Genomic DNA, 18,045 nt, shown 5'->3' on the forward strand with positions numbered 1-18,045 from the left:
GACTTAGATACTAGTTATTTGAGAAAATCATATTTCAAAGTCTTGCGTTTTTCATCTTCAACATCCTGGCACTTTCCTACAATGTGTTTAAATAACCACCAACCTTTTGGGGGGTTATTGCCTTTTAAAGTGCTATTTCCTTTTTTTCTCCCTGATGTCAGTAGAGTCAGAGTCAGCTTTCCTAAAACCAAATACCAATAGTATTAACAGTAAAATGATATCAATAACGCTGTAATAAACAGTATTAACTCAACAGCATCAGTTAAGCACATAATAAAACAGGATAGTCACTAGATAATATTTCATGTGAACATTTTATATTTACACTTCATAGCTCATGTTAAATGCATTAAACTGAGCATCTATATAACACAATTTTATTTTTATAATATAGCCAGTAAAATGTAGATAAATATCTACTTATAAAAATGAAAATCCTAAAGCTTTTCTCTTTCTCATTTGATAATGATGGTCGAAGTAGAACAATAAAAGTGATGTCTTTTCTCAGATAATCTTACAATTTTTAAAAGATTGTAGGCCCATCTAATTTAACTCTTTTATTTTACAGAAGACGATTAGAATATGAAAAAAAAATTAAGTGACTGAATCAAGGCTATAAAGTTAATTAACAACAACTGATAAACTAAAAGACACAGCTTCTGAATTCAAAATCTACCTGCCCTTCTCCCCACATCCCATGAAAACAAATTTGGGAAATAAATTGGAGAATTTTTACTCATCTGATGTATGTGTTTATGTGTGTGAGGATAAAACATCGTCAGTTTGTAATGATGGAAGCTATCTTGCAGGAAATCATAAATTGTTTCATCTCTTGGGCTCAAGTTAATTATTTATATTATGAATGAAACCATATCCATAGCACTTGACCAAATAAAATATCATTAAAGAGGAAGCTGGGAAAATAGAATTAAGATGCTTAAACTTTGCAAATGGTACAATTTAAAGCTATAAAAAGTCATTTTTTTTTCTGATGTGACAATAGTATCATTAGTAACGAGGTGGCTGTTCCTGGCATTTAGACGATTGTACAAGTTACAGTATAATGTTCTCTTACCTATGACAACATATGCTACAAGACATTCAGTTGTAACTTTACATTTCTACCTTGTTTCTAAGGTGAAGGTTATAAGTGTTTATATCGTTTTCTCTAGGAGACTTCAGATAGAGAAATTACCTTGTTTTTTGCTTTGCCTCCTAGCACCATTGTGCTAGAGAAGCTATATTTTCAGTTCAGTGTTCACAGATTCAATTTCACTACTTTGGAAATACATTCTGCAATCCATAGGAAACACATATTTCAGATTTAAAACATAGGAGGTCAGAGAAATTTCTCAGGAGAAGTTATAGGAACAGAGTTTTAAGAGACAAGATGCACTTAGGTGTAAGAACCATAGGAATCACAGACAGAAGAAAACGCATGTGTAAATTCACAGAGCAATAAACAAGTAAACTACAAGCTTTGTATGACTCAAGAAAAGGAGCTAAATAGGGCAATGGTAGGAGTTAAGACTAGAGAGGTGGGCGAGGGCCAGATCGCTTAGGAACTCTTGTACTATACTTATTGATTTGAACTTCATCTTGATCGCACTGGAGATTGGTTGATAAATTTGAAGAAGGTTAAGGATATGCTCAGATGTGCCAAGTGATACATAGCCCTCACAACATTCCATGCTTTGTCATGTCTCTGTGTATTTGCTTTTATTGTTCCCTCTGCTTGGAGGTACCGTTATCATTCCTATGCATTTGTAATGACCTACTACTGCACGTCTAGATTTAGCTGTGCCTCCAAATGAATGCTATGAGGGCAGAGATCTCATCTTGTCTTCTATTTCCAGTTCCTCACCATAGGGCTAGGGATCAGTACATTTTTGCTAAAATGAATACCACTATCACGTTTTTAAATTTTTTTACTAAAGTTAAATATATCATGTGAAGTTAAGGAATACATATTCACAGTGGAAAATAATTTTATTTGCAAATGGATGGTTTAATTTTTTATTAATTAAATATAGCCTTAGATTTAATGAAAAAGATAGGGAGTCAAAAAAGGGTGTCATGACATACATCAATCATTTTATAAAATTTTGTTATAAGATATTTTAGGGGGAAGGTCTTGTATTCTCTATGTCTTCATAAATACTTAATAGTAGTATTTTACACATATTAAGATTAAATACATTTTATGTAATTTCTTTAATTAAATAAGTATAAGGAGACCTACATACACCAATATAATAAAATACTCTCTCCTAATAATTTATTATTAAAAAAATATTTTGGTTTTTATCTGTCCTCTTATGCTTATCAAAGGCTTAAATAAAAACGCTGAAACACAAAAACAGTATAGACTATTGCTCTTCTTACTCTGAATATTTAGCTAGTTCACCCAATTATTGGGTTGTCGGAAAAGTCATGATGCATTTTTGCAATGAAAAACATAGAAAAAATATGTCATGACTTTTCCGACAACCCAATAGATTAACAAATACATAAATTTAAGTCATATGGATCTCATTTTGAGAGTTAATACTATTTAAATTTGTGAATTGAGGTAATCTAAAAATAAGATATATAACTGTCATTTTTTAAATGTTCTTATTTAACTACATTTACATGCCACTGTTGCTCACTGGGTCAATTTGTAAAGTATATCACAATCTATACATTTTTGTTCATAATTTTCCAATAGCACCTTCCTTTCTTAGGAAATACTGAAAGCAAAGCTTGCATTTTCAGTTCATTCATCAACTCAATTTGAAGGATTAATTTCCCTCCAGAAAATAACAAATGTCATTATCCTATAGGGAACTTGACATTGTCCAAGCAGGAAGAATGGAGGTATACAGATTTCATTCTCTGTAGATCCCTCTTATAAACATTATAAGATAATACCTTAGTGCCCAAATCATTGTCTCTAAAGAAAACAATGAGGCTAGGTCAACTAAAAGCCTAGTGTTCCTGAAAAAGACATACATCTTCAGATTATGAAGATGGCACTTTGTTTCCTGGAGTGAAATACAATTTTACTCAAGTAAAATCCTATTACAGTTGATGCTGGAATAACACAGGTTTAAACTGTGCAGGTCCACTTAGATGCGTATTTTTCCCCCCAATTGACCACAGGTTGATCATCCCATACAGTTCATACCTGAGTTGTTTCAGCGTCAACTCCTTGGTTGGGAATCCACGTAAGAGAAGGGCCAATTGTAGTTATATGTGGATTTCCCACTGGCAGGTGGTTGGCACCCGTAACTCCAGCATTGTTCAAGAGTCAACTGTATTGTGCTGATTACTGTAGACAACGACTTACCTAGACAAATCATTGATAAGACTTGCAAAAAGGAACTGAGTAAGAAGTGGCTTATAAAATCTTATTCATTAAAAAATAGAGTGGTTAGAAACACATCGATTGTAATATATAAGCACATATAATAGGCCAAATCTATTTAGCCCAGCACTACTTTCAATGAAAAAATATTATAAAATAAATTAATGACTTATTAGAGGGCTATAATGAAAGTGTAAATAATAAAAACAATAGATGACTTTATTCTTGTAATTAGCATTATTAGTACTGAGTAATTGCAGAATCTTTTTTCTCCAGAATAATTACTACAAAAGGTTATAGATATGAACTAGAATGCAGGAGAAGGTTTTAGAATCCAACTGCCCTAAGTTCAAGTTATGGTTCTACTGCTTGTTTACTGGGTAGGTGAGAGGGTGGACAAGGGCGCAAGCACATAGCCAGGTCAATTATTCTCTTTTACACTCAGATTTTTCATCTGCAAAAATAAATACAGTTATGCAAGAGTCAATGTTGTTAAGATTAGAAATCATGTATATAAATGAGCTTGCATGGTGTCTGGCCTTAGTGTATGGTAATTAAATGCATCAATCATCTCTAATTCCTCTTCAGAATAACTCAGCATGAATGGAGCTATTATTAGAATTCATTTAAACCTTGACTCTTATTTTAGATTCTATAACTACTTTCTCTATAAAAATATTCTATACGTTTCTTCGCAAGAAACAGCCCTTAACCATTTTCTCACATTCAGTCCTATACATCTGTTTTTTTGTTTGTTTTTTCTTGTTTTGTTTTGTTTTTTTGATGTATGAAAAATGGCCAAGTCCAACTAAACATGTCCCAAACAGAAATCATTCCCTTCACCCAAAACATGTGCACCATCTTGACATCATCATCACTCAGTCATTTTAGACAAAGACATGGGAGATTTTTGTTTGTTTGTTTTGATTTGCTTTTGACAATTCCATCTCTCCACTCTTCCTAACATGCCCAGTTCCAGCCATCAGCAAGCTTTCTCCTGGACTTTGCTAGTGGGAGTCTCCTACCTATTTCTCTGTCCACAGTTTTGTTATCCCCACATCTGTTTTCTACAGGGACAACAGTGGTTTTCCTGAAACTGAAATCATTTCATATGACTTTCTAATTTTTAGTTCTTCCAAAAAGCCTTTCCATTTACTAGATAAATCCAAGCTTTTTAACAAAGCAAATTAAATTTTCTGTGATATGGTCCTTAACCCTTTTGCCCCTCTATTAATCTCAGTTTATGCCCTGGTAACACTGGCTGCCTTGTAATTATCTGTAAGCATCAAGTTATTTCAGACCGTTCAGGCTATGTAAGCAATGTGACTTGCTTTCTTTTCACCTTGATTAACCTCTAATAATTCTCCTAAACTCATCTTGTTTAGGAGGCCTTCTAAGTACTCCCTCATTATGACAAGTGTCCTTATCAATGCCCCAAAAACCTGAAAATTTACCTCATTCTCAAATTTATCATGCTAAACTAAAACTAATTATTTATATTTCTACTTTGCATACTTCACTGTATTTTTTCTTTTTCTTTTTGTTTTTTTTGTTTGTTTGTTTGTTTTTTTTTTTGGCCTGCAAATGATGATACTCTGTTTATCTTGGTATACTCACGACATGGTAAATGGCAGTTATATAATCAATAGTTTGTTAGACTGAAAAGAAAATCTTACTGTCATAGACACCTATTTTTCTGACTTATTAGAAACAAAATTAGACAGAATGAATTTATACTATAAGGGAAGGCAGAACAATTTCAAATCTGCTTCTGTATTTTGGGAACTCTATAAAAATATATTTCAGGTTTGTATCATACTGTCCATTATTCTACTTCATTTACTTCAAAACCAAAAAAATAACAATTTAAAAAAAATTGAGTTTTGTTAAGAACCTGGGTGGGGGCAAAGATATTTGTTAAGAACCTAAGGACATTCCAGGGATTGTTTTGGCTTCTGGACACCAGAGACAACCAAGCCACAGTGATCCATGCCCTGGTTAACTAGCACTCTGGATGAGGGGGAAAGGGAGGCAATGGCAAGGCAGACAATAAACTTCATACTCTAAATGAAAATACATATAGTATATTCCATGATGATACGTGCAGTAGATGCAATGAATGCCAAGAATGTGTTGTAAAAGTATTGAGAAGCTGTTGCAATTGTAAATTGGCTGTCAGAAAAGGCTTCGCAGTTCAAAACTGGAGGAAGCGAAGCTGGGAGAAGTCAGAGAAGAGCCTAGGAAGGCTGAGAGGAGCTGGAAGTGGAGTTCAGAGTCCTGAAGGTAGATTTGAGTCTCAAAGACAGAGCAGAGACCAGTTTGATAACTAGTTGACTAAAATAAGCAGAACTGAGCAGAAGACCAGGTAAGAGAAGAGGTAATGCGGCAGGAACCTGTCATCTGAAGGTGACAGTGCCAAGGAGGGGCAATGGATAGTACATTCTTATGAGATTAAAAAGGGAGAATATCAAGGAGAAGGAGAACGAATAGTCTCAAAAGAGAAGGAGAAAGAATAGTGTAGAAGTACCAATGAGGAGCTAGGGATCCACCTGCCAATCTCCATGATTAATGAATAATAAGAGGTGGGCGTAGACAAAATTGCCCCATGTGAATGTGCTGCAGAGGAAACAGTGCCCTTTTCTCTGCTCTCGGAGAGGGTAAAAAAGAGACAAATGAAATAGTATTAATAATTATTTTTCCAGTTCTCCTCTTGAACTGCCTGGCCCTGGTGTAGTTTTGGGTAGTAATGTTTTGAGCATTTTCTTTATTTCCTCTATCCATTGTTATCTTAATATTTCTTAACCTTTGGAATTGATTTTGGTAAATTATGTCTTTTTAAAAAATTATCCATTCCATTCATGTTTTAAAATTTTGCACATATTAAAGAAAGTTGTATTTTATGACTCTTTTAATTTCTTCTGTTTCTGTATTATTTCCATCTTAGAAGTTATTATGTAAAAATGTACTGTATCCATTTTGATTAGATTGCTGGTGGTTTGTCCATTTAATTATGTTTCCTTTTTCTTTTCTTTTTCTTTTCAGAGAACCAAATTTGAATTGATGGATTGGTTTTAGAGATGTTTACAACTCATTCATACTTGTTACACTTGTTAATTCTTTGTTGTATTTCTTTGTGGTTTTTGTTTATTTCTTTTATACATAACAAGTTTATAACATCTTCATAAAAATTTCTCAAAAATATTTATTTGGCCTGACTAAACCACAACTGTTATTTTAAAAAGCCAGTAAAATAGGAATAAGTACTTTCTTAACATAATAAAATATATTTTTTGAAACAATAACCTAATATAATGGGGAAAGATGGTAGGCATTGCCACTCGAGTTAAAAACAAGGCCATCATTTTTATTGAAAGAACTAACAAATGTAATTCAAAGCATAAAAGAAAATGGAAAACTAATATATAAAATTATCACTATTTATAAAATGTATTCCTGGATAATATAGAAAAAATTGAAACTATAAAAACAAAGGGAATAAAATAAGAAAGTAGGTTAAAATTAATATAAAGAGATAAATAACTTTCATATATAAATATCAATCATAAAGAAGAATAAGGGAAAAGGGCTCAATTTACAATAATAGCATAAGATACAGAAACAGAACAACAACAAAATAATAGGACTTCTATAAAGAAAATAAAAAATAATAATAACAAAACCATTAAAGGATGTAAAATAAAGCATGAACAAATAGAGACAGATCATTCTTGGATAGAAAGATCAATGTCAAAAATATACAATTTAACCCTAAGTAACTAATTTAAAAATTTGATGTGCTCCTAATAAAAATGTAGTTAAAGAAATAAAACACTGGAGCTACCTTATATAGAGTGAAAGAAAAAAAATAATAACTGAAACAGTAACCAGGAAAGTTTTCTAGGGAAAAAACAAACAAACAAACAAACAAACAAACAAACAAAACAATGACCACCAAAAAACCAGTATTGAGGTAAGTTAGCACTGCTATATTGTAAAACACGGTTTAAAATCTTAACTATTAAAATTGTGCAATAATAGCTCATGAAAAAAAATACGTGAACTAACGGAATAAAAGAGGAAGTGTAAAATCAAAATCAAATACGTAAGAAAATGTATGATATAATAAATATAACATCTCAAATTAGTGTGAAAAATATGAACTATGCAATATGGTGTGTGGAAAATCTTGCTGAGTCAATATTTCCTACTGCACTAGGATAAATTCCAAGGGCAACACACACTTAATTTAAACATACACTATGAATACACCAAATCATTAGCAGAAAACAGAATAATTCTAAACTGGTCTTAAAATATCAATGGAAATATGGGTAGATTGCAAACACAGATTTTACAGAAATCTGTAGATTAGAACTGGCTCTGAAACAATTATACTCAAACTCACAGATAAACAAGTGGATAAAAATAGATGCTATTTTTACCTAGCAGATTGGCAAAAATACAAATGTTTGTTATGACACACAGCTAGGGAGACTGTGCAGAATTAATCATTGTTAACTTGGCAGTTGGAATTTTAAATTGTTTTAAGCTCCATAGAATGTAATTTGGCAGTTATCTCTAAAATTCAAAATTGCATATACCCTTTGGTCTCAATTCTGGGAACTTACTCTATTGATATACTTGCACGTATTGAAAATGATGCATGTACAATGCTATTTATTTCTTCATTGTCAGGAAAAGAGAGACTGAAATGTAAAACTCCATCAACAGTGGATTTCTTAAACAATATTACATACATATGAAGGAATGTTATATAGCTCTGAAAAGTTTTGAGGAAATTATCTAGTATTCATATGGAAAGATATCCCCAGGATGTTTTGTGAGGGAGGGGGGAAACAGCAAGGTGCAGGAATGTATTGCTATTCATCAATATTTTCTTGAAATGCATACTGAAAATCTAGAAATGAGCAAGCAATTAACAAAAGGGGTATCTTAGGTGGGGAGCTAGATAAGTGCAGTTGTTATAGTAGAAGCCTTTTGTTTTTTACCTGCACACACATACACACACGCTCTCTATCTATATATTTGAATATGTACACAGAGTGTGTGTGTGTGTGTGTGTATATAGATAGATGTGTTCTATAGATACATTCTAATAAACTCTATAGATAAGCTATATATATGAATTTATATATATATATGAATATATATAGTATATATATGTATTTGGATGGATGGATGGATGGATAGATGGATGGATGGATAGATAGATAGATAGATAGATAGATAGATAGATAGATAGATAGACAGACAGACAGACAGACAGATAGATAGATAGATAGATAGATAGATAGATAGATAGATAGATAGATAGATAGATTTGGATAACTACCCAGACACTGAGAAGTGGCTTCAAATCCCTGAGACATTACATGTTATCGCCGTGTCTGTGACCTCTCACTGTCATCAACCCTGGTTTTCAGTTATAAATTAGATACGTGCCTCTGATGTTTCCCAGTCTCCCTCCCACCACCCCACCCCCCAGAACAGAGACCTGCATCCTTCAGTGATGTCATAGTTAATTATTTTGTGGTTTAATCTTGTCTTTATTGTCCTTTTCCCACAATTTAACGAAATTAGAATATTCAGTTACTGAGGATCCGGTCTCTCTGATTTTCTGATCTAATTTAGATGTTTATAGGATAAAAGAATGCTCGCTGCGCTCCTTAAATTTAATTATGGTGTTAAAAGGCAGCAATGAAAAGACTGCTTTGGTTCTAATATAAATTACCTTCTCTCCACAGGAGGAGCATTATCCGCTGCTTGGACAGTGAGTGCGTAAGTCTGCCCGACTATCAGTTTCACTCCCGGAGCGATGGTGATAAGCCCTGTTGTTTTATTGATGATGAAGTCTCCCCTGTCCCCAATCAGAATTTCATAGGAGATCTCCCCGTTTGACCCTTCGTCTGCGTCGAATGCAGTGAGCTGAAATTGAAAATCATAACATAAATCCTCTGGGTCTCAACTTTTCACTATTGTGTCATTTTTCCCCCAACACAAGCAGCTTGCTTTCAAAGACAAAAAATAAGTAAAGGAAGTTTTCTTGGCGTATATACTCTTGTTTTCATGAATTGGGGCTACTGTGTTTTGTTATGATATGGAAGGAATCACAGCAGGAAGGATTTTTTTTTTCTTTTCTTCTGGGAATGATGAAAAAAAAAAGTTTTTGGATCTTGAAGACTATGTTTAATTTAATAAAGGGGGGAAAAAAGAAAGCCCTAAAGTAAATATGATATCCCTGTAGGAAATTTATTTATTTATTTATTTCTATTTTACCTCCCGTTTTTGACACATAAACACATATTACTGCTGACTGAGTCCTGGAAAAAATAAAATAGGTGAAGTCTGTCTTTGTTACTCCCATCCATCCTTTTGCTCTCATTTTTCCCATGATTAATGTTTCCTTCCTCTCTCTCAGATTCTCTTGTTCTCACGTCCTTTTTATTTACATTGGCTTTAGGGAAGAGTCTTATAATCTTGTTCACAGTGACTTATAAAGGACTGATATGGCCTAGAGAATATTAACTTTTCAAAATCAAACAAATGCATCTCCAATTGTAGAATATCTAGTTAGAAAATTAGAATATTAAGCCCAAGAAAAAAATTTTTTTTGAAGAAAGGGATTCAATTCAGTTTCTGAAATAATACTACATAAGCATCTATAAGGCAAATTTACACATATTTATAATTATTTTGGAGCAAATGGTATCCAATTAGTTAAAGACTATATTTGTGTTATTTTGTGTGAAAAGAGAATGACCATTATTCATTTCATATAGAAAAATTTAGGCAATAATGATTTAATATACTATATAAGAATCCTTGACTTTCTGATAAATATATGTTTACTTGAGACAGAGAAATGAATTCTAGTGAGCAATCTTATAATATGCATTTTACAAATTGTCTGTTTTCATCATATCAAAAGTGATGAATGGAGAAAATAAAAGTGCCCTCAGTTTACACATTAAGAGAAACATAACTAAAAGTTCCCAGTAGAATTAAAAAAACAGATGGTTGTAATACATAAACTTGTAGAAATTGTATCTTATTTACTGACATTTTCTTATGCATTTCTCGTCCCTGAATTTCACTTCTCTAAAGTTGTAGTTCTTTATCATTCACTCCTTTGGGAGACCACTGGACACACTGTTGCACCACCCTAGATAAAATGTGACTATGCTATTTACCCTGATACTTGAATTCTGGACACCCGTGTTAATTAATGGCCCATTTAGAGGTTCATAGTTACTGTCCTGATGAAGTGTAAACAGAGTGCTTTACACACCCCACCATGCTTAAGGGGGTGTGATGTATAGATGTTATTTCTATTTTTATTATCCACTACATTTAGAGTGATGATATGCATTGAAACAGCAGGAAAAAAAATTAAGAGGAAAAAAAGAAATTTGAGAGACTGATACTAATTTAGCTAAGTCTAAGAGTGGCTATTTGCAGATGGGCAGATGCGGTTGCCAGAAGGAAAGGCATTTCATGGAACGATTCTGGGATTTCTGTGAGAATGATAGACATAGCCCGACAGGCAAAGGGGAAGGAAATTATTTGCAAAAACAGTCAAAATGAATGATGCATATTTATGGAGAAATATTCAAGCCAGACAAACTCATTCTTTTTAGTGTGTGGTTAAAATTAGAAAATTAGAAGATAGGGGTAGCAGAGGAGATATCAATTTTGATTATAGTAAATCACTTAACTCAGTGTCTCAGGGAATCTTAATTAAAATTTAGCACAAATTGCACTCGATATTAACATTCTTTCTGGGACTTAAATTGGCTAAAGGAATTTAATGATAAATGGCACTGCATCAAGTTAAGGAGTGTTGAGGCGCGTGCTTCAGGGATGTAGGTATTATGGCTGGCCTTATTTAACATTTTCATAAATGAGGTTGGAAGGGAGGATAAGCTGGATTATAATTAAATTGAAGAAGGCACCCATCTGGGAGGTGCCGTAAATACCAAACAGTACTGCAAAGCACAGGTGATAGAAACAGCCCTAAAACTGCAGAGCCAGCCAACCACAGACAAACTAAGAGATTCAGGGACCACAACTAGTGCCACAGAAACTGTTAGCAAGTAGAAGTTTAAACAAATAAGGCAAAAATAAATTCTATGTTTAGGCTACTTAAATAACTTTATACTATTTTCAGTCTTTTAAAAAATAAAACAGTAGATTATGAATCAACATAATTGAGTTCCCATATATGCAAACAAAAATATTTTGAAGTATTATTGGTGGTCCAAAATTAGAAAAGGGAGCTGAGACACTGACTCTGAATAACCATAAAATGGTAATAACTCTCATGAAGACGGACTCTGAAACTGAACTACGGTAGGGATCTAATCGATAACAACTCAATGACTCTGTGATCAGTGGTCTAGGTCCTAGGAGATGATGGTATATGAAACCCTTTCCTAATTTAGAGGAGAATACTGCCTCCTGAATAAAAAGGGATTGAAGGAGAGGTTGATTTACACAGAGAAGCCAAAGTATGAATTTACATAAAAGGACAAATGTAAAGAACATTAGACCATCAACTGAACAAAAAAAATATCAAGTTGGAGCCTCAAAAATGAAGCAGGAGTAGAATAAAAGTCATAGTTGATATAGAAATAATCACCATACTTAAACTGTAATACAAAAGTGTGAACATAGTATTTTTATATTAACAAGTATGTTTTCGCTAGAAACACATGGTTAAATTGATCATGAGTATGTGTGTTAACCATTTGGCCTTTTCACTTCCTAGGCACCCTGGTCTTTGTTTGTAATACGAATCCCTCATTTTCTTCGGAGAGTGACTCATCCCCTTTACACTCCGTGTTTGGTGGGGCTGACATTCATCTACAGAGATGGGAGTGAAATTCAGGCCTGGACATTGCTTGATTCAAGAATTGGCAGTCATCTAAGTTGTTCATCAAGATGGCTCCTAAAACCACTGGAAAAGAGTGGCTCTAATTTCTATGGCTTGCCTGGTGAAATCACAATCTGATGTTTATGCTGATCTTCTTGTCTGGATTTGGTCTGACAAAGAATGAGGCCCAAAATTGTTGGGAAAGTTGAGAAAAATAACATGATAATGTTAATTAAAGTGTCTTGTACTAAACATTTAATCTCTCTGCCGCAACTCTATCGTATAATAAAGGATTTCTGACTCACTTATACAGTCAGTTACATGAAAATGAAAGTTAAGTAGATATTGATCTCCTGGACAGAAAGATTATTTGGGAAAGCAACCTAAAACTCACAAGCTAGGTAATGACTATGGAGAGAGATTTGCCAGAGGAAGAATTTAATTTATATTTGGGAAAATTTACATACATAGTTGCATGTCTCTATCAACACTTATACAAAGGTATAAGTAAGAAGATGGAATGAAATAACCTTTCAAATGTTAAAGAATACCAGACAACTTAGGAAAAGGGATGGTTGCTAATGTATTTGCAGAGGGAATTCCAGCTCCTTACCAGATAAAATATATTCTGGTCATTACCAGTGTTTTAGGAAGTTCATTTTTATGCACTAGATATTATAGAAGTTGCTATAACAAATTTTTATGAAAATTTAACAAGGGAATAATACATCCTGAGTACAGATTAGAAGACATTAGAAGCTATGTCTAGAGGGCACAAGACTTGCACTGTGCTACTGCCATAAAAGTTATATAGTTGCCTGTCCTGTATTGTTATTTAAAGCTAAATAAACTTGGTGTTATGACAGGTCTATTGAGGCTTTCCAGATTGGCTTTCACGCTGAGCCCAAGTCCGCTCCTGCTGGTCAGGCATATTGGGAAATGCATCATTTAGTCATCTCCAGGTTTATGCTCTCTCGAGCTTTCATGTAAGCCTGTTATGCTTTGAAGCTAAAAAAGCATACTTGGCTACTAATCACCCCTCTTCTGTTCAGCATATCCTAGAAGAATCTAAGATGGTAGGCATGTTAGTAGCGTAGGTGGTTAGCAATTTTATTTTTCAGGTGTATAATCCAGGAGGAAGTATCATCACTGTTAACTATACCATAATCATTAATTTTTTTATGGGCCATTAAAAGGGTTTTTACTGGAGATGGATCTCTTATTTAGGCATTCAACTTCCTGATAAAAAGCCAAAGAATAAAACATTAACAACAAGACTTTTTAAATTGTTTATATTGCTTGAGAATTTGGAGGACTTGTTTCTTTTTTGTAGCAACTTCATGGTCCTTTTGTAGAGGTTCATTGAATTTCATTACTCAGACTGAGACTGGAAACTGGAACCTTAATTGCTTTAACAGTGTCGCATTCTCTCATGCTCAACTTCTACCCTCATTACCTCAACTCAAAATTTCCTCAAAGATGGCTTCCATCAATCCCATATCACAGGCTTTCACCTGTCAATTTAAGGATCCAGTCTTAAATACTTCTTCAAGAAATCTTGTATTGTATTCAATGCCAAATCTAAATTACTCTGCTATGCAGGATATTTCTTCTTTAATTAATTGATACATAAACTAACACATAAGTCAGACCTTAATTCAGACACTGGTCTCTGAAAAATGCAGAGTGAAGATGTTATAGACAGAAAAATTACTGTCAAACAGCTTGTGGTCTAGAAAAGGAGACAGAAAAGAAACATATCTTTAATAGAAGTGCTATCTGAAAAGAATAAAAAAGAAAAAAATTCCAAAAGTAGAGAAAAGCCTGTAATGACAAAAGAGTTGGGAGAATAAGTGAATGCATATTTGACTTAGTAAAAGACAAGAAAAAACTTCTTTTTTTACCATTAAGTTCCTCCTGGTTCAAATGGCAATCAAATTGGTATCCTTAGTATCTCATAAAATTAACATGCCTATGGTCAGATCATTCCATTCAATAACATCATATCTCCTTCATTTGCCTGTCTGAGTAGCCCTAACAGATATTCTTCCTCACTCACTACTTGATGAACTCTCATAATATTTTAGAATGCTCGATCTAATTTAACATTGTAATAAAAATAAAAATATGTAATAAAAATAAAATACAACAGGCCTTTCTTCTCTATTGCACTAGTAGTTACTTAGGGTCAGCAATAGATGTTAGTAGTCCCTGTAATCCCTGTGATTTGACACAGTGCCTAGCAATTTTAATACTTGACACCATAAATGATTTTCAAATAAATGTGTCAATTATTCAACTTTGCCTCTCTGAAAGCATCTATAATTAATTTCTCATGATACGTTTTCAGTCAGATTGTTTATCCTTTCAAAAGCTTATCCTTCCAACCCAGATAATCAAGGTAGGAAGTTCTATGTTCTAAGGATACTAATATATCTGCAGTTTAGTTGATTAATTTTAAAAATACATTAACTTCATATACAGGTAATTTCCTCACATTCATACAGAAATTACGTAACATTTCTTTAACCTATATTCATTAGTGGTTTTATCAATTTGTTCATTAAACAAAAATTTATTAAAGGTCTACTATGTATCAGGTGGTATGCAAGATGTTGAGTATACAATAATAGTGAAAAAAGAAGCTAAGGAAAGGAACTGACAGTCTTTACTCTGTTAGAGCTTACAATCTAATAGGAGAAACAGATACTTCAAAATTATAATTATAAATTTGAAATGTGCCATGAAGAAATATTATGTGATAATAAAAAGAGCATCATTTATCAAGGGAGATGAGTAAAGTTTCTATGAGGAAGTGGTATTTGAATTGAGATCTAAAAGCATATGGATATGAGTTATTGAGGCAGAGTGGGAGCATTATAATGATCATTATAAAGAGAAAGGTGAATGGTAAGTAATGAAATTGGAGAGTAATCAGGAGATTGGTCATGCAGGTTTCTGACTTTATTCTTATATCAGTGGAACATCATTGAAGGGATCAAGAATGAGAATTATTGATTTGCTTTCAAATTTTAAATTATCTTGGGCTGCTGAATAGAAAATAGGGAGAAAGGAGACGTGAAAAAAGCCCAAAGAGAAGGGCATTGCATTTGTCCAAGTAAAAGCATTGCAGTGGTTCCAGTACAAGCTGATGGCTTACTAGAATAGTGGCAGTGAGAAGATAATTGAATAGATTTATACAATAAGTATATGAGGAAAAATTGGTAGGCCTTGGTTAACAGACTGGGAGGTGAGAGTAAATGGGAATGTGTCAAAAATAACTAACTGGTTTCCAGCTTGGACAATTAAATGGACAGTGCTGCTATTTTTGTAGGTGGGGAATATCATCCATTTGGACAAAATATGAATGATATAACAAAACTTCAAATTCAATTAAAATCTGCAACATGAGTAAACCGTATGAATTAAAAATCATTATTTTATTTCTGTTTTGATTCTAGTGCAAGCAAGTTTAGGTCATAAATTGGTCTCCAGTAAAATTAATTTGTTTCAAATATCAGAAATAAAATGGGCTAATGTAAAAATATGTTTACATTTTTGTAAAGTTTGCTCATCAGATCTTGATCTAGTATTTGCTGAAATACTAAACCACACCAAGAACTTAAATTAATATAACCCTCAAAATTTAATCATGCTATCACAAACACACTCACACTTCTCACAGAGAACAATATTGATATTTGATATAAAAAAGTTAAAAAGCAATAAAAAAACTACATAGGCTTATCCTAATTTTGTTTACAATGTTGAAAATTATAAAAAAGGATTTTTCATGTGTAATGCATATGTAATGTTTATATGTGTCCTCTCCAGAGTACTAAAGGATGTACATGGCACATACAAATATACACAGATAAGGCAGTAAAGAATATTTATAATCATAAATGCTTTATATAATTCTTGAAACTCATTCAATAATAGTAACTAAATAACATTTATGCAAGATTTACTTGCAAAGTACACATGTGGTCGTATTTCATATAACCAATTTAGTACAATACCCTTGTGAGGATGGTACTGTTATCACCACTTTAAAGTTTAAATGTTTTCTAATCTTTAAAAGACTAAGTCACATAGTGTACAAAGTGACCGAAGGGGACACAACTAAGTAGGCTGGTTCCTGATTTTATTGTCTTTAAGTTGGATTTAACATCAACTCTGCCACTTATAAACTTTGTGAATTTGGGCCAAATATTCAGCAATGTATTAATTCAAAATCTTTATAAAATTGGGCACGAATAAGAAATATTTTCAAAGTAATTAATAGCTCTAATATTTAATGACCTATTACACAGCATTACTAGGAGAAATGTATCAGGAGTATTTTCAATGAAAAGTGTTTTTCTATTGAAACATTTTTATTGAAAAGTGTTTTAGAGCAGTAAAAGGGTTAGGTAGCCTGGTTGAAGCCATGAAGCTAGAGAGAGTTTTGAGAAAAGACTATGGGAGGTAACATTGTATGTATGGCAGAGAGAACTATTAAGCCAAACAGAAGACATTTCTGCAACGAGACTTTTTCTAAAATGATTGAGAGTGCTTTAATTCAGGGAGCAAGTTCAATGAGTATTTGGTGAATCCCTACTGTGTGGAAGTCATTGTGTTGCCACTGGTGATTATCACTGAGAGTCCCTGTCCTAAAGGAATGTATTGATATATTTCAGTAAGGTGGACAGATATGTAAAAGCTAACCTTAAGGCAAGGCACAGTAAAATGTATGGGAGTTAGAGTTGCTAGCTGGGTATGTAGGGCCATGGGGGAAAGAGCCATTGATTTTGACTTGCTGGGAAAATAATGGCTTTGTTAAGAAAGCAACATTTGAACTGCATGTTAAACAATGACAAAAGGTGTGCTTTGGATCAAACCTTAAAACCTGAGAGAGATGTCAATGGACCATAGAATGGGGAAGACGTTCCTTGCCAAAACAAAACAAAACAAAACAAAACAAAACAAAACAAAACCATCTATTTGATCTCAAAGTCAGTTACATGGAGGTAAGTAGCAGGAGATGACACAATATTTGAAGTGTTACATAGATGTTCTGGACCACATGTGTGGAGATTAGACACCTCCTACAGCAGGTTTCCAGAAGGATAGAAACCTGTTCTGACTCGTATTTCAGAATAATCATTTGCAGCAGTGTGGTGGGGAATATGTATACATCAGAGTCTCCTGTAGGATAATTGATGGCAGTCATAGGCATGGAAAAGGAAATGATGACAGATACATTTTCAAACAGCAGTTTCAGAAACTGGACAATCATATGGATGTGTGTAGGTGAAGGAGAAAAGAAACATAGGTCTGAGGTTGCTAACCTGAAGCCTGTGGAACCTAAGACGAATTGAGCCCTTTATAAGATGCTGCCTCCTAGAACACAGAATATGCCTGTTTGAGTTCCTGTGTGTGTCTGTATCTGCATGTTTCTGTATTAGACAAAACATAATAAATGGATTATTAATTTATCTCGGGATATGTACAGTTTGAAGTGCCAGTCAAAATCCACATTGTCATACCCAGCAGACACCTGTAATGCCAGCTTGTGCTCAGGTTATCATAGGGAATTTAATATCGGGAGATATGAGTACACTTAGAAGTGATGATTGAAATTGTGGGAATAGATCAAGTAAAGGAGAACTATATATTGACTTTTGGAGAATGTTAATATTTAAAGAGTGAGAATTCAACAAGGAGCCAGCAACAAAGTCCCCACAGAGATAGGATGAGAACCGGATAATTTTTCCATAAAAGGGTACAGTTAAGTTTTACATAGATTAGGGATTGGGAA

General features: G+C 33.4%; 1 protein-coding gene across 1 annotated transcript in view; it reads right to left on the reverse strand.

Moving 5' to 3' along the window:
* PCDH15 (protocadherin related 15) overlaps positions 1–18,045 on the reverse strand; it is a gene marked incomplete at its 5' end in the record, with an annotated part of 518,446 nt that overhangs the window by 231,005 nt on the left and 269,396 nt on the right. Inside the window, 1 exon segment of the mRNA XM_019629964.1 lies at positions 9,102–9,295. Coding sequence (XP_019485509.1) covers positions 9,102–9,295 — 194 coding nt within the window.

The sequence above is a fragment of the Hipposideros armiger genome, unplaced genomic scaffold, assembly GCF_001890085.2.
Source record: "Hipposideros armiger isolate ML-2016 unplaced genomic scaffold, ASM189008v1 scaffold_876, whole genome shotgun sequence".
NCBI lineage: Eukaryota > Metazoa > Chordata > Mammalia > Chiroptera > Hipposideridae > Hipposideros > Hipposideros armiger.